This window comes from Genypterus blacodes, unplaced genomic scaffold (genome assembly GCF_046128005.1).
Source record: "Genypterus blacodes isolate CSIRO-AG114 ecotype Tasmania unplaced genomic scaffold, CSIRO-AGI_Gbla_v1 ptg000012l_1, whole genome shotgun sequence".
Classification (NCBI taxonomy): domain Eukaryota; kingdom Metazoa; phylum Chordata; class Actinopteri; order Ophidiiformes; family Ophidiidae; genus Genypterus; species Genypterus blacodes.
Window position 1 is genome coordinate 4,903,070 of NW_027466826.1, and position 17,510 is coordinate 4,920,579.

General features: G+C 41.1%; 1 protein-coding gene across 1 annotated transcript in view; it reads right to left on the reverse strand.

Moving 5' to 3' along the window:
* LOC143012686 (uncharacterized) overlaps positions 1 to 17,510 on the reverse strand; it is an 85,742-nt gene that overhangs the window by 5,359 nt on the left and 62,873 nt on the right. Inside the window, exons 26-49 of the mRNA XM_076165956.1 lie at positions 16,384 to 16,425; positions 16,051 to 16,128; positions 15,631 to 15,666; positions 15,396 to 15,449; positions 15,089 to 15,142; positions 14,743 to 14,784; positions 12,577 to 12,681; positions 12,378 to 12,431; positions 11,508 to 11,561; positions 10,878 to 10,931; positions 10,698 to 10,751; positions 10,066 to 10,110; positions 8,775 to 8,825; positions 8,542 to 8,586; positions 7,554 to 7,580; positions 6,458 to 6,511; positions 5,999 to 6,043; positions 5,651 to 5,695; positions 5,491 to 5,553; positions 5,056 to 5,091; positions 3,436 to 3,480; positions 2,872 to 3,015; positions 1,937 to 2,003; positions 1,697 to 1,837 (exon numbers count right to left, since the gene is read on the reverse strand). Coding sequence (XP_076022071.1) covers positions 1,697 to 1,837; positions 1,937 to 2,003; positions 2,872 to 3,015; positions 3,436 to 3,480; positions 5,056 to 5,091; positions 5,491 to 5,553; positions 5,651 to 5,695; positions 5,999 to 6,043; positions 6,458 to 6,511; positions 7,554 to 7,580; positions 8,542 to 8,586; positions 8,775 to 8,825; positions 10,066 to 10,110; positions 10,698 to 10,751; positions 10,878 to 10,931; positions 11,508 to 11,561; positions 12,378 to 12,431; positions 12,577 to 12,681; positions 14,743 to 14,784; positions 15,089 to 15,142; positions 15,396 to 15,449; positions 15,631 to 15,666; positions 16,051 to 16,128; positions 16,384 to 16,425 — 1,435 coding nt within the window. The remainder of the gene's footprint in view (positions 1 to 1,696; positions 1,838 to 1,936; positions 2,004 to 2,871; positions 3,016 to 3,435; positions 3,481 to 5,055; positions 5,092 to 5,490; positions 5,554 to 5,650; positions 5,696 to 5,998; positions 6,044 to 6,457; positions 6,512 to 7,553; positions 7,581 to 8,541; positions 8,587 to 8,774; positions 8,826 to 10,065; positions 10,111 to 10,697; positions 10,752 to 10,877; positions 10,932 to 11,507; positions 11,562 to 12,377; positions 12,432 to 12,576; positions 12,682 to 14,742; positions 14,785 to 15,088; positions 15,143 to 15,395; positions 15,450 to 15,630; positions 15,667 to 16,050; positions 16,129 to 16,383; positions 16,426 to 17,510) is intronic.

Sequence of the window (17,510 nt, forward strand, 5' to 3'; positions counted from 1 at the left end):
CTCCATCAAAGACCAATTACTGTGGCACAATATTACCATATTGTACAGCGTAAAGCAGATCAGCTCTTAAATATACAGTTTCATACGGCCTGATGCCAAAGACAAAAGGTTCAGTCAGTATTAATAATAACACAGAATAAACTTGAATACAAAGTTGAAAAATAACATGTTACAACACAAATAAAATGTAGAATTAATGAAATATGCATTGAAAGACAAACATTGGAAGGAGTTTCATTGTGGTGTTAAATGTAAAAGAAGAGAGTTAGAATGATAGAGGAACACTCAATTATGACAAAAGAAGTAGAAAGAAATAAAATGCTCTCGAACATACTCGAGGGTTTTCTCTTACAGCTTGAGACTTTTGCCCATGTGAGATCACAACAGAAGGAAAAAAGGCTGAATTAATCAAAAGCGGCTATTTTTCCCCATAAACAATTCATTTTGGCACATTGGAGAAGAAGTCAAATTGGATATTCCAGGGGAGCACAGTCTGCAGCGGAGGATGACGAGAAATAATGAGGAAATATTACCCCAAACTCTTCCCCCAGCTGAGTGGAGGCACGGCTCAACAAAGAAAGAATTAAGAAGTTGTTGAATTTTTGATTTATCCAGGGAAAATACATTTCCTCTTTATTTTCAGTGATTATTTATTGCAAAGCTGCATTAAGAATCACCTATAAAACACTCTTTGGAAGCATAAAAAATAAAACAATGCAAATATGCATTACCATAGCACAGATCCAACAGTCGCCTTCTTTCCTATATTACTAATAATTGAAAGCAGCATTTGATATTATAGCAGTGGGTTCAAATGTAAATGGTCTTTAACAATGTGAGGTAGATACAAAGCTCAAAGAGAAGGGCCGATGCAGTGCTACTTAGATCTCGACCAACACACAACAAACTCCTTCTCTTCAGAAAGTTAAGACACCAAAGTTGTGCTGCAGACGCAACGCAGTTCTGAATACGTCTGAGGTAAAGAAGCCTGCGAACCCTTAGCCGCACGAGCAGTCAGGAGGTCGGTGCAGCGTGTCCGACCTCCTGCCTGACTATGCTTCTTTTGCATTTAAGAGCTTTTTCATGGAGTGAGGCATCAAAAACCAGGACTCTTCCCTGTCCACACTCATAACGCTTTCTCTTATTCACAGCCAATTCTTCGTTTGTCTTCATATTTCCCAGAGAGCAGCTGTGCACCACACTCCTGGCCCTTCCTCTGCTTCCCGCCCCTCAGTCTGCATTGATATATGGCTCTAGTAAAAGAGAAATACCCATGAATCCTGCAAAAAACAAGCGTCAGTCCACATTGGTGACCCCCCGACCCCAACCCAGTACCAATTCCTCATCATATCGAACCTCTCGTGTGCAGTTCCAAGTCTTTATATTCAGCAAAACAGCTTTTTACTGCAGGCTATTACAGTTAATTCTGCACAGAGTTCATCTCTTTCCATGTCAAACTGGAGGCTTTAGTAAACAATAGTACACAAGAGGCTCACTCTTTCAAAAGCAGCACAATATACTGAGTGTGTGCTGCAGAACTGAACTTTGCCGCTACTTTACGGAAGAGACACAGAAAGGTTAAGCTTGAGCAATAAAAGGTTAAGAGTGTTATTCTTTATCATCTTTTAACAGTAGTGCTTATTCATCCGAGTGTGGGGTGTTCCCACAGCTCAGCCTGGCAGCTTGCAGCTCCTACCTTGAGGACCGGGGGGCCCAGGCACTCCTGGTGGGCCAGGTAAACCATCCTTGCCAGGAGCTCCGGGGTGCCCTTGCTGGATTTGTGATGCTAGAATGCCTGCTGGTGTCTTCTGCAACACGGCAGAGCTTGGAAGCCTCTCTACGATGAAAGAGAACAGAACCATATTTAGAGTGTTTCTGTTTTAGTGTGAGACAAGAAAATGGAGAATGAAACTATTTTGGAGGAAGGATCTAGTACCTTCAAAGACTCTCAATACTTCATTTCGGATAAAACTTTTCATTTCCTCCATGAAAGCTAGATCAACCTATGTGGGAGGGGCAGAAAAACACAAATTTCTCAGTGTGTTTTTACTTGTAGTGAGGCGGCAATAGAAGAAAAAGAGTTATCATGACAGAAGAATGAACTAACTATCATGTACAATTTCATTACAAGGTCATTTATGCATTTAGTTTAATAGATCTTTGTTGAAAACAGCAAGGAGCAATGATTATTTCACAGCTGTTTTCCCACTCTTATTCACAGCATTGGTGCTTACAAATAAAATGGATACAGTGGAACATGCTTTAAGAGATTTCTTGCTCTTTTGTTCATTTTCACCATGTCCCAGATAAACACAGTATCTACTGTATATCTGCATCTATGTATATATTCACACGATATCTATAAATCTGTAGTCTTTAATGTTACCACTCCATCAAAGAAGTCTGTCATGGTTTTAACATCATTACTGGTCTCCTTGTAGGCTCCTACACCAGTAACAAAAGCATACAAACAGCTGCCTTGGACCTTTACACCTTGCATTGAAATATGTGTTTTAATCTTTGCCAAGACTGTTACATAACTTTTGCAAATGTGTGTAACGTGTAAGATGCTTCTGACACATGGAGGTGTTTTCATCGCTTTGCCGAGCTCTCAGCACTCCCACATCTTTCTGTCTTCCTATGTCTGCGTCTCTCTCCCTCGGCTTCACTCTCTGACCTCGTGTTGCGCCTAAGTGATCAGGAGTGGGAAGCACTGAGCGAAGAGGAAGCGGCAGCCTCTCTCTCACAAAGCCTTATTTGATGTTTCATGCTGAAGTCTGTGGCTGCAACATTTTCCTTCAAGGGAATGAGAACCGTGTGTTTTAATCATCCAAGAGGATCTAGGGGGATATTTGTAGATTTAAAGCTTACCAGTGGGTTTGATGCTGCCAAGGCTCCAGGAGGGCCAGGATCTCCTCTATGGCCTTGAGGTCCGATTGGCCCAATTGGCCCAGAATCCCCTATGCGTCCCCTCTCACCCTGAACACCTCTTTCTCCAGGAATCCCTGGATCGCCCTGCAATAATGAAGTCCAGCCACATCAAAGCTTTACATATATTTTCCCCTTACCATGCACTGGCCATAACAGCTTAAGGACCTGGCTATACGTTCACCCACTTCTCTTATTATGTCCTGTCGGTTACCTGATCTGTGCTGCTGCTGCCAACTGCAAAAGCAAGCGCCTCAGTTTCTATCCTATTAGCAGCATTTGCAATAAATTAAGTTAAAGTGTGACAAAGCCCTTTAATTGCGCCTTTCAAAAGCAATGGGAAATTGCATTGAATTGTAAATGCCTTTATCTATTGCTTATGTGCTTGTGTGGGGATTAGTCATGTTTCGCGCAGGAGTAACAATGTTCATTACTATTTATCAGAACCTTTGCGCCTCATAAAAGAGTTTTCCTTTTCAGAAAATAAGAATGGACTTGGTTACTTACACGTTCTCCTTTAGATCCCCTGTCCCCCGGTCTACCTGATGATCCCTTAGGAACAAGTGGAGAGATACATGAGAACGTTTCATTGTCATAAAAGGCAAAGCAATAATTGGAAACAGGAACTATGCTGACCTGGGAACTTTTCATCCACTTTTTTCCATCCACTACCCACAAAGTATTGATATTCAGTAACATGCAGAAGCTAACACAATGACCCAGCATCTTCCATTATTCAATTCTCCGTATATGCTGCAGGGATCTCTGTAATTTTACTCAGCCATATTGACATATTGTTCATGTTTACAAATTTGGCACTCACATTCGCAAAAATCTTCTATTGTGTTGCCTCAAAGCTGTGCACAAGCTTTTCCTGAATCACCTCCGTTTGTGAAAATGTATACTTTTCATTGATTACTTCTCACTCAGCGCGTGTATTGCTTGTATAATATCTGCCTGTATAGTGTTTCACCTTCTGCAATGTCACGCCTCCTCTGCATCATTCCTGTTTTATTTTTTGTGCTTGAGAACTGCTTGCTTTCGTACCAGCTGTCTCTACTGTATAGAGGAGCAAGAAGAGAAAAATACCTGTCTCTGGCTTTATGTCACAACATCTTGTGTCATCCAATCTCTGCCTGTCACCGCTCATTGCTTTCCTTTGCCACACTCACAACTCTACCTCTGGGAGCATCTTTGTATCAATTTCCTGCAGGATTACAGGGGCCATGCAAAAGACAATCTGGCATGATGCGGTTTTTAAAGCGAGCATTTCTTTGTGATGCTGTTCTCCTCTGCCTGCTTTAATCTGTGGTACTCTGTATTCCCCGATGCCTGATGGGAGGCTTAAATCTATCATCGTGCCCACTGAAATGTGCTTCCCTGAGCATTACATTAAACCTCAAAGCAGTGCGCCAAGACACCAGGCTGAGTTGCACATCCGCCTGCTAGATGGCACTGTTGCCCCACCAAACAGTCAGCCTGCAGGGTGCAACGACATGTGGAAACACAGCAAGGGCAGATCTATAATGGCTTTGTGCAATGGTGAGATTTTGATGGAGGAATATTAACTAATAAGAGGAAGAAAACAATAAACCACTGGGGTTGTCATTAAGTCTTCAAAGAGCCAAATCAAACAACAAAACAGTATTGCTCAGTGTTGCTATTTAGTTTGAACAGTAGATTGAATATTGTGGCTATGCTCAGCAGATGCATTCAACATTTCTGTGAGCCCATTTTGTGTGATTATGTATTAATAGTGCATAATATATTTGATGTAGTCACCTAAAAACGGACTTTGCTGCAGTATTTTTTCAGCTTTAGTCAGGCAGAGAAATGTGTTTTTATCTACGCGTCTACTGCCCTCTATTACAAACATTTTATCATTGCCTGAGAGTATTATCTGTATAATTGGGATAAAATGACTAAAAGTCAACAAAGCCTTAAATCTGCAGGATTCCATTTAGCTCTTATCGTTAAAATGCTGAAATATGCAAATATATTTAACGCATTCATAGGATAATGTAGCTTGGGGGCGAAGGAGGATAAAAATCTGCTGTGCCATCTTTCTGTAGCTCAGCTGATGTAAAGCACTTTCTATAAGGGGATTTGCAATGTGGGAAGACTCACCTTGTATCCCGACGTTCCGTCTTTTCCAGATCTGCCCTGCTCGAGGAGCGCAACACAAACAAAGACATTTGGTATCAGCTCCCACCTTCGATTGGATCGGCACTGTTACACTCTTAGTAATCTCTAGTGTTAATGAAATATCTCAACCAAGGAACAATGATCCTGATTGCTGTGTGAACATTGTTCAATTGTGCACTTACAGGGAAAATTATAGAAACCACCTCTGATGGTTACATACAGCAATGTAATCATCCAGTGGTGGATAGCGGACATATTTTATCCATATTGTCCTTGAAATATGTTTTTCTAATGAGGCTAAAACAACAATGTAAAACCAGCTGGAGCAAGTTGTTTTTCAATGTTTGTTTTCAGGACTTTGTTGGAAGATAACTTCAATGAAATCAGCATCTAGTTTCATTTAAGCGTCGTCCTTACAGCAACACCCTGGGGTCCCTCGGGCCCTGGGAATCCTGTCTCTCCAAGCGGCCCCCTTTCCCCCTGTCAGAGAACAGAGACAGCCCATGTGTCAGTCGCCGGTGACAAAGGAATGACACATGGATTGACAGCTCAAAGAGAGTTATAGTCTATGGCTCACCGACTCTCCTGGGATCCCTGGCTCTCCACGAGCACCAGGCTTCCCCTGTCAGTCACATATATGGGGAGAGAACAGCTCATGTTTGACAGGTTCTCAATGATGCCATATCGACACAACTCTGCAGTCTCCCATTTATTTTATAGAAAACATACATCATTCTATAGATGCACAACATCCACTGCACAGACCTCTGACTTAAAACCACATTCCCAATGTGTGTTCCAAACAGTGTATTATAATAAGAAGTTTGTGTACTTTACAAAACATCACGTGATTGCCAGGCACTGACCTGAACAACAGGGCAACTCAAGTTGGCAAAAGTTATAGCAGGAAGATTCAAAAACTTACTTGAGGACCCTGTATTCCAGATGGACCAGTGAAACCAGTATCACCCTATGGAGGAACACACTATGTCAGATGGCATATAACAAAAAAACATGTGGAATAAACACACATAAATGATAACACCATCAGAAATAGAAACACAATGGTTGCACAAAAAAGCCATGCACTTTGAACTCCACTTCCAACCTGAAAGTCTACTTCTAAAACAAAAAGCAGACCATTATGGACCACTCATGAATCATAACTTCAAGAATAACAACGTGGTTCACTTTCACACTCGCAAGCATTTTAAGGGTGGGTTTCACTTTTCACCGAAGCCTGGTTTTGATCTGGTTTTGAAATGAAATATTTCTAATTTACTGTAATAGAATGAAGTGCAGCGAAAGAACATTGTTCTCACTTTGTAATCTGGTTATGTCGCGGCAGATGAGACATTTTATTGGGGCTGATACTCTATCTTACCTTGGCACCAGGGAGTCCTTCGAGACCTGGTAAACCCATGGCCCCTGGGTCCCCCTGGAAAAGAAAGACATCGCTTCCTGTGTCAAGACACTGTCACAGGCTGAGAGACATCTCATTTCCATTGTCTCATACAATCTCATATTCCTCCATAAGACTCCTAGTTTGGTGATAAGGTATTGCAGAACATGTAGGGAAGTAAATTCAACCCGGCAGGATTTTACAAGTTTCCCATCTCTCCTCTTGATACCCTTCATGGGATATTAATACAACCCCCTTGTATGTCAATATGAATGTAATCCCAGGAGAACAATACATCAACCTCAGTGTATTATATTATATTTTCTATGGCATATACTGTCACATCTTGCAGCATGGAAACGGAAAAGAGAAAGATCTCTATTTGACTATCACAATTAGACGTGCTTTCAGGACTAAAAATAGAGACCTATTCCCAGTGCTTGAACAAGTGATGGCCGCTATCTCCCTCATCTTGCTCAAGCTGCCATGAAGAAACGCCATTACACAGTACAGAGGGGCAACCGGTGCTGACATAGACGGATTGTGCAGGTAATTGTCACACATGTAGATTGTCATGAATAAGCGAGTGTGGCTAAGGGGAGAGCGGGCCAGCCTGAGGATCAGCTGTGAGACGGATTGGGGCAATTCCACTACAGCAGTAGAGCTGCTCGCACAATTTATTAAAATGTCAAATTAACATCCTGGTGAAAAATCACTCTGTAACAAAACAATAAAAAATGCAATTGGTCCCACGAGAATAAAGAATTCAAGTTGATACCGGAAGCGTCAAATTGTTTCCATCTCTGTATATTGTTTTCAGGCTTCAGCATGAGGCAGGGCGTTTAAAGTGCAGAGAGGGTTCAGAGGTTCCCGCTGGCAAGACAATATCGCACAACAATATCATACTGCCAGGAGACGGGATCATTTTATTTGTCATTTGTTGTGCTTCTGCTGAGAGTGGTTAACTCCTCAGACTTGAGAGTGTACAGACTCTGGTTGTAGTCGTCTAAGAAAGATGCGAGGAAAGCACAGACAACGAGAAATCATCTATATCCCAGAATCAAAAGGTTTAACTTACTGCAGGTCCGTCATCTCCTTTAGGACCCTTGAAAGAAGAAAAAGACAGATTAGTCCTGTAAATGTGACAAGTGGCAATATAAAACTCATAAATATGCTCCAAAATGGCATGTGGCTATGTTATTGTCATTAAATTTATAGCATTTGTGATTGTTTCTTTATTATCCTTATTGCTGTCTATGAATCATGTTTGCACTGTACCATATGCAAATTCCTCTGCTGCCAAGCAAAATCTAAATTTAGGGGTTTATTTGACAGAATCCAGTCTGTTTATCACACAAACACTTGCCATGGATGCTTGGATTTTTAGGAAAGTGCTGCAGCATTTAAAAACAAAGAATTATTGATGATCAGCCCCCACTGTCCCTCTTAATGCTGATTAAGATGCTCTCTTATTGATTGCTCCAGAGGAGCTGTTTGGCTGTGATGGATGCAGTACAGCAAGATGCATTCTGAAGATTCAGCTGTGGTCCCTGTGCATTGTGCACTTGGGATATTGGACTGTCTATTGACTGACTTGACTGACTATTTTTTGTCACCACCTTAAGTGTTTGTTGCAATGGATGGGTCCCGGTAGGGTCTGTACATGAATGTATCTCGGTCCTGAACAATATGATAAACTGTCTGATAAGAGGGTGCAGGGGGTGGTGATAAGCAAACCAGGCTACTCCAGCTCGGCACTGTGCAGAACGGCAGAAGTGCTTAGTCCATTCTGCATATCGGTGCTGTAAGGTGCCCTGGGGCACGTCAGAGACGCCTATTTGAGCATCAGGGAGCCTCCCAGCGTTCAGCAACCAAAAGCTGTCAATGAACATGACTGACTGTGATATAGGAAGCCAGGATAGCACTGCAGGGCTGGTCAGAATATTTGCTATTCGGGTCTCTCCAGGCTGCACAGCGTGAACAGTATCAACAAGCACGTGTGGTTGTTGTTTCTCCATAATGCACAGTAAAGGATTCGCTTCAGGCATAGAAGTGATTATGCTTACCGGAGCACCAGGAGCTCCAGGAGGTCCTAAAATAGCTCCACCACCCTGTAAAGACATTTCATTTTTTAATTTGATGACTGTGTGTTTCTAACAATGTAGGTCGTACAAAGTTGAACCACGGGCACAGATTCTTTTCTGAGGACATGATTAAAGATAATGTCTACATGCAATAAAAACATACACATAGTAAATGATGATGTAACTGAGATAAATGTCATTTAAAAAGTCTTTACCTGAAGTTTGTACAGACTGCTCATCCCATTGCCCTCCACAAAGGGGACACCCTGAAAGACAATCGACAGAAGAGTCTCAGAGGCCCCACTTATAGATAAATATGTTATCTGGATACATAATCAAATGTTAATGCAGGGTGGAAATTCTCATGGAATGCACTGGGATAAGTTCAGAATTAAGGTTTATCGAATGGACAGACACTGACTGTCTGAGGCAAACATTATTGTGAAACTTACAAAATGGATTATTGCCAGAAGAGAGAAGAAGGAAAGGTTAATTAGCCAACCCACCTACTGAGCTCAATCACAGTGTAGGCAGCATCCAGTAAAACAGGTACGTGCCCCTCTATTCTGTACATTTTAAGCAACAATAGTGCAGATCTACCTTTGAAAGCTACATGAGAGAAATCAATAACTTATTTAGTGATCACAACAAAGAGGGGAAGAGGGTAAGAAAGAGCCCAAAAAGAGCAGGAACACAGACAGCAGTGCACTTCATCCTGGTTCTTCAAGCACGTGAGTATCTCAGAAATTGAAAAGTGCAGAGAGATTAAAAGAGGCTGGGCTATGAGTAATAAATAATTTAGACTTCTCCGCAGATATTAGAACATAAAAGAATGTTTTGTCTGTGATTGACTGGAAGAGGGCAGCTATTGTAAATGTAAGAGTCATGGTTCTCATTTAGACGCAAGTGGATGCTCGTGCCCTTTTCAGGCCACTGAGCTATCCCCCTGTCCTCCCCCACTGCAGTTTATGAGTCCGGGGTGTGGGGGGGCAAGGCAGGTTCAAGGGGAGGGCTGATGAATTATAGATTTGCCTTTGGAAGTGCTTACTCACCGGCCTTTTAAAGGGAGGGAACATGATTCACTGCCAGCAAGCAAGTCACTACAATTTCATCATATTTCTACTTATCCGTCATTTATGTTTCACTTGATTCGCTAAATACTGTTAGACGAAATACAATAAAGTGCACTGATAGCCATTTATGTAAAAGAGTTGCCACAGCGGGATTCTGCTTTAACCTTTACATAACCAGAGGAAAGAAGATGCCTGTAAAGTGTTGATGAACGCAAGACCAAGTCAGGTTGAAATGTTTGCAATGTGTTGCATAGATGGCTATCAGACCATAACCCTGACAACACAAAATGCAGTAAGTCAGTTTCTGCTAAAATACCACAGAAAGAGTGCATTTAAGGGTGCCAGGGAGTACAGAGAAGAGCACATGACCCCTAAAGGAGATTTTGTGAGTCATTATCACCATCTGGCTCTTGCTGAGGCAGGAGGAACTTACCGGCGGCCCTGGAAGCCCTGGACGGCCCGGGGGGCCTTCACTTCCCTGCCAAACAAACACAAACCATTAAGGACTGGAGCTTAGAAAGTCATAAACATGCCTGTGAAAAGAAAAAGTGTATACAAGGTCCATGTTAGTTTAATCCAAATTCATGAAAACATCAATTACTATTCTAAAAAAAAAACTCAACTACACTTTCGTTTCCTGTGCTTGTAGACAAAGAATAACATTCCAAAAGGGCACAAACACACCTACAGTTTTGGTTGCTTGTTAGTTTTATCAAATTTATGATAAGAATTCACATTCACACTTTCACATCAAAATAAATGCTTATAAATAAAAGCCTAAGGGTGCTGCAATCAAGATTTGATTAAGTTTGTGTGGTGTATCAACTTTGATGACCTTAGACTATTTTCTGTTATTAAAAACAAAATAATAGGAAAAAATCTGCACAAACTACGATAAGATAAAAGGCTTGTAAAAACAGCAGGAGAAAGGCAGGACATTTAGGAATATTTTGGGAACATCAGCAGATTTGGTTGGCAAACATTGCTTGGAAGTCCAAAATGAAAATGCTCTAAGCTGTGTGAAGGCTTAACATGGCTCCACTGTACGGAATATAGAGGTCTTACTTTATCTCCCTTGCCTCCAGATGTGCCCAGTGGACCTGCTCTGCCCATAAGTCCCTGGAAACAGAACAACAACTTTACAGTGCAAACCTTAGAAAAAGTCTTTATGTCTTAATGAAAAGACGTATAATAATATAGAGGTGCATTGCGAGATCAAATAAAATAATATTACGAGTTTCTTACCTGAGGTCCTGTGCGACCTGCCGCACCGGGAAGACCTGGTACTCCAGAAAGCCCCTGGAGATGACAGAGTGGATGAACTTTTTCTGAATATTTGCTCTCAAACCAAATAGTTGAAGTCCCTTTTGCAGTGAGGGTTGGTTGAGCACATCCTCAAGCTACATGTTTGTAATACTAACAAATATCATGGGGTCAATAATATTAACTTTTCGTATTGCCAAGAGTTTGGCGACCACTGCCAACCACAAAAACAGTCCAGAGGAGAGACTGATTGAGCACATCAGAAACTATTCCTATTTGTATGGTATCTCAGCATTGCTCCACAAATATGCCAGAATATGTATCATTAAATCCTCCTGACTTGTGGTAATCTACACTGTTGAACAGTCGTAGATCATTTTGATTGTTTTCCAGTGATGACTAGGGATGATACCTGCTAGTAGATATAATATTTATACCTGCAGATTGACATAAAGCATGCAAGGGAGAATGTGAGCAAATAGAATCAAGTTTAATTCTGGTAAGACCGACTTTGCAAGCTTCCACTTGTGTGAACGGCACGAAATGTGTCGAGAGAACTTACTGTATGTATGTACTGTATGTATTTGTTTATATCTAGGACTATTTACTCACCTCATCTCCTTTATCTCCTGTAGGACCTGGGAAGCCTCGCTCTCCTTTTACTCCCTGCAGGAAAAGAGAACCGGTGAGAAAAGGAAAATAATGTTTTTCACCTCCACAGGAAGAAATCCCAGAACTAAAGGCTCAGCGTAAACTTCAGAACATGTCCTCACCTCTTACAGCATATGACTTCAAATCACCTAGCCTATTTCACTGTGGTATAACTCTGTATCCATAGCAACAAGTTCTGCAGCGAGCACATAAGAGTGTTTGGAATAATAAGAGTTGAAGAGTAGAAGAGCTGGTTCCATATTTGATCCAAAATGTGATGGAAGAAAAGTGCTTGTTAGCCTTCATTTTGACGGATAGAACACACATTTCAATCAACAACACACAAGATAAAAGAGCGTTTCCTTTTACTATCTGTCTGTGTGTGTGTGTGCGTGTGTGTTGGCAGGTTTACTCAAAAGCTTATCTTTGAAATATTTATTAACATAGGGAGAGTGGCTGTCGTTCTGTCATTTTCTTCAATGAAACTTTATATTATTATCCCATGATACAATACCAACATATGCAACTAGGTTTGTACATAGAGTTGGAAATGGTGGAATAAAATATACAATATAAATATATTCTATTTAAAAATAAGATTACGCTGATTCATGACGTTAAAAAAACACAGATTGTTATGGTTACAAAGATGGAAAAATCTCTCTTTTGGCCAGTATCTAATTATTCTGCTCAGGCTTGCTCGGCCCTGGTAGAGGTATGAGCTCAAATTAGTGCTGAGAATCATTTATTTTGAAGCACATATTACAACACTAACTCCAGAGAAGCTTGATGATGAACTGAGCATATTCATGGCTGATATTCCCTGCCTACCTTTGGGCCTTCCTTTCCAGGATTACCCATAGGGCCTCTCACACCTGGATCCCCCTGTGAAGGACAGAAATAAGTCATGCATGTGGGTGCGAGCACAAAGGCACAAACTGTACACACATTTGCGTATTACGGGTCAGAAGAACATGTAGTCAATATCTATTACAATGTGGTTTTCTGTGTCGGTGGGGGAGCAACATACCTTTTCTCCTACCATGCCTTCTACACCTGACTCTCCAAAGGATCCTTGTTCTCCCTTCTGCCCAGGCAGGCCTGGGACTCTGGTCTGGCACAAGCTGCAGGCATTCTGCTAGTGCAGGCAAGACAGCAAGCGAAAGTGATGGCTGAGATTTCATCAAGTTGTGCTGGAGTGCTGCATTTTTGCCCTTTATTATTTCACATCCCCTGGGTGGAGGACAAGACCCCGACTGACACCAAGTGTTCTCTAAATGTCTGTGGAGCAGAAATAATGTGGACCCACCAAGAGTGCCTCTCATCAGAGCGAGTGGTGAACTTTGTCAAACTCATTGACTGTGACATTTAGGTGAGAATCTTAAATATCAGTGTCCTGGATTCAGTCTGGACACATATAGGCAGTGCACCTTACAGGAAAGAGGTGGTGGGAGCCAAAAGCAACAAGCAGCATTAAAAACACAGCCTGAAACGCAGAATGGAAATCAATCGTCATCTACTTGTCTTCTAGAAGAATTTAAATAAAGTATATTTTAAGCAAAGAACAAGTGTTACAGTCGCCCACAGGGCTGTAAACTGCAGCACAACGTCACAGAGTGCTTACCAGAAAGAAATAAGGTGACATTAGAGGGGGACAGAATTATACGAGCACTGGCAGCCGTGGCATTTAAGCGCTCTATCAATAATTAGTCATGTGAAGGCATTATATTTATTGTGAGAGTTCATACAGTCTTAAAAACAAACAGCTTTAACTGAGTTAAGTGCTCTCCTGCAGGTAACAACATGGGACTAAACTGGTTCAATCAAGAGTAAAAACAACAAATCAATAGTTTGCCAGGGTTCACACGGTACTGGTTTATTCGAATAAACAAAGGTCAGAAAGGTAGAATTGAAATATTTCATCTTTCATCTTAATATTTTTGTGGTTATTTTTCTCATATTGTATTCGGTGCTGCTCAGGTGATAGAAGCCGTAACAGAGTTATTGTCACATCTAGGTTTGACACTCACCCAGAATTGACATTTGGAAGGAAATCATTAAGAAGCCTTCAGCATTTTTGGCACTGATTGAAGATAAATCAGGGGAAAGAACTAAACTTCACAGTTTTGAAAAGAAGAAGATAAAGGTGCAAGCTGTACATCTATGTCTTTGCGTCGATGCATGGAAATGTTCAAACAGATGTTCAAACTGTCAGGTGTGTTTTGCCAATCAATGTCCGTGTGCACCAGCTCTCAATCAAGTGAACACACACAATTTAACTATTAGGTGTGAGTACAGCAGGGAGAGATGCAGGAACTGGAGGACCAACCATATCAATTCATTTATGTAGCAGGAAAGGTTTTTCGTTTTTTCAATAGAGGTGCACACCATGTTTAATGATCCAAAGGGTGATCCAAAGTATCTTGGAGGTCATGTTGTCCTGACATATTTAGACATTTAAAGATGACATCACTAAGCAGCAGCAAAAGAAACTGCAATGGAGTTATGGTCAGTTTTGCAATGAGATAAATATTATAGAAAGTTGACTGTATCTCAGTTGTGTAGTGACTATTAGAGTATGACGAAGAGGAAGACGGACAATGCCATTTTTCAAATGTGACATTTAATGATTACTGCCCTATTCAGGGTCATTGGTGTTAAATATTGAATATGAATCAAGTTGCACACTCAGCTGACGTGCAGCGGCATGGATACATAAGAAAAATTAACTAAAAAGTTACATTTAAGCCAAATCTGTTTGCACAGATGCTGCAGAGTCTGATTTGCATGTTCTGATGATTTGACATGAAAATATTATGCCCAAAATAGTCACATTGCATTGGTACAGTACAATAACACTTTCATTCATTTCTGATTTGTATAATCAGTTACTGTGAAGCCTCATCATTCATTCTAATATGTTCATAAAATATTGTCATACAGATTGAGCGTGGTCTCTATGTACCAAGTTGATCATTTTTATGTCTATCTTTTAAAGAAAGTTCTCCCACTCATCCTGATGGAGGCACTCAAGGGCTTTCACTTACACTCTGTACCGAAGACATCCGTATATCAAGGTAAGCCCTTGTGAAATAAACAATCACTGATCATGTCACCAAGAGTAAACCTAGCACTTCTTTGTATGTAAATTCCTGTTGAAAATCTCTCATTCTCAGTTACAGAGAAGATAACATACCTTAAGTAAAGCACCCATGTCTCCAACAATCGGCAAGGCAGTCTGCAGAGGACAAATAGATTCATGAAACATGGCCACAGTGTTCATTTCAGTTCAGTGTTCAATAATCTTCTTTTTCTCTGTCTATATTTTTACAATTACTTAAAACATCAATATGAAACAATCTCTAATAAATCAGTATTAGTATTTCTTCTTCACTTTCTATCTGTCATCCTTGAGAGAATAGATTATTAACTGTGATCCACGAATAATAAACCCCTCACTTCACAGTTTTTAGAATAGATAATAATATAAACAGACACTGAAGTGAGCTCAGTGGTTGAACAGTTTTGATGTCCTTACGTACTGGTTCACCTGGAGGTCCAGCAACACCTGGGAGGCCTGGTCTGCCAGGAGAGCCCTTTAATTGGAACAGAGAAGAGAGTTAACATCTATGACGCAGAGGAGACAAGCAACACCGTAACTCTGCCTTCACACTCATCACAGTTAGTGGGGATTTGTGTCCACGAGCTGTAACACATTGTACTTCCACGTCCACAGTGGAGAACTGACATTCTTTTATGCTTCCGGCTGTCTTTTATCTGGATATGTGGAAATGTCTCACACATACCAAAGCAGCAAACCGAGTGCATGGAGAGACAGATCATACATACCTCCCTTCCAGGAGTTCCAGCAGGACCAGATAAGCCTGGTTGTCCACGAGGGCCCTAAAAAAGCCCAGGATGTCTGATGACTTTCACAAAAGGGTTTATACTCTGCAGAATTATGTGCGATATAAAATAATGCAACACCACTGCCCACAGCGCCAGTGAACTAAAAATCACCCCAATAACTTAAAAATAAACCAAATATGTTGTGAATTGTAGATCCAGAGATGTTTCCACAGACCTCAATTCCCGGCTTTCCTTGGGTTCCCATGGGTCCCTAGGAACACATCACACATCTTGTTAACACCTCCTACCCTCTAGCACCCAGGATCCAATAAGGGAAGTGTGTTAGACACCTTTTGCTCTATTGATTCTCTGTCTCAAACAATGCTATATTTCAAAAATGAAAGCACTCTCCCCAACAATGAAATCTGTGAGGTTCAAAGCAGCAGCACGGAGCATATACGATGATTACTGCAGCGCTTCGCACTAATGACCAGCTTTCTCGTTTAAGTGTATTTAATGACAATTGAGCTTGATATTCATGGAGGATCTCGTTTTTAGTGCTTAAAGAGGAGACTATCTCATTAAAAGACATGATGGTTTGAGCTAAATAATGGATGGGGGAGAGACAGACCAATCAATACTCCCCTGTACTCACAGGCATGCCGGTGATGCTCTGTCCAGCCTCGCCTTTCTCGCCGTTGTCCCCTGGCAGTCCTGGCATACCTCTCTCACCCTGGCAAAAACACATGAAAGGGATCAGAGGAGTTTTGGTGAAGGTATTATTCAGGTTTCTTCTTTGTAATACCATGGGGACGTTCTCCAAAGAGTATTCTTAATGTATGAAGTGAATAAATGTAAAGGGACAAGGAACACAGGCATAGGACTGGAGACACCAATAGAAGGGCAGGAAGAACAAGAGTCACTGTTAATACTGTCTGAGCTAAGCAGGATGCTTAGGCACGATGTATAGTACCACAAAGCATCTTACCTTGGGTCCGCGAGACCCTCTGGTCAAAGGCATTCCATCACCCTATAAAACAACAGGAAGAAGTTATCGGTACAGGAACTCACAGCTCATTCATCAACAATTCACTTTGAGAGCTGAGGTGCAGCTGGAAACATTGTTCCAGCCACAGGAGGTTAAATAAGAACATTGAATTACTATGAGCTGCACATCACTGCAGTCTGAGCACCGTGCACAGTGCACTGTAAGCACCGACATGTTCATGTTACAACGTATTAATCATGTGTATGTACAGAGATATATAGATGAGCCCAAAATGCCACACCACAGAAAAAAGCCTTGATTGGAGCTGAGGCGACTGTAAGCATCTTTTACTGTAGACTTTGGATGAGGCATTGATTTCTGTGGTCAGCATATATTAGTGTTACTGTGAGTCCGACATTGCACAATGTAAATTAGCTTGTCAAAAGTTGGATTTCAACTAACGCAGCAATTCTACAGTTTGACAGAAATGTACCAATTGTGTCTTCCTTTAAAGGGGACAGTGCAAATAATATTCTAACTTTCAGACTGCGAAAACAAATGTAATGCTTCTGTTGCTGTGGAGTTTGTTTTGCATGTCCCTGACACCACAAGCGTTACTTCCATTGATCCTTACGATGGCAAGTTTGACAACTATAGTTACTGCTAGAAGTTGGAAGTGTTATTCCCTCAGAAGCTCTAGGGTTGAGTTTTGTTTTCATGCTTGTTGTCAGAACCAACAGTAAGTAACTTTTGTGGTGTCAAATGGATCTGTTCTCTTGACTTTTCATCTTTTTCTGTCACAAAAGCCCTTATGCAGTTCCTTTTAAATGCGGAACAATGCTCTCCATGACCAATAAGCTATATTTCATGTGAAAAAACCCAAAGAATCTCATTTAAAAAGAAAACAAACATTAAGTAGAAATTCTGCATAGGCTCTCTAATGAAACAAAACCTTTGGGTACTTCAAATCGGAAACAGATTGCTAATCCATGCAATAAAAATACAACTCAAAAGAAACAAAGAGTAAATTGGTCATTATTCATTTAGAGGTGAAATCAATGCAGTGACATTAGCTATTCCAGCAGGCTGACTCATTACAGACTATTAGACCGTCTGCATCGGCTTCT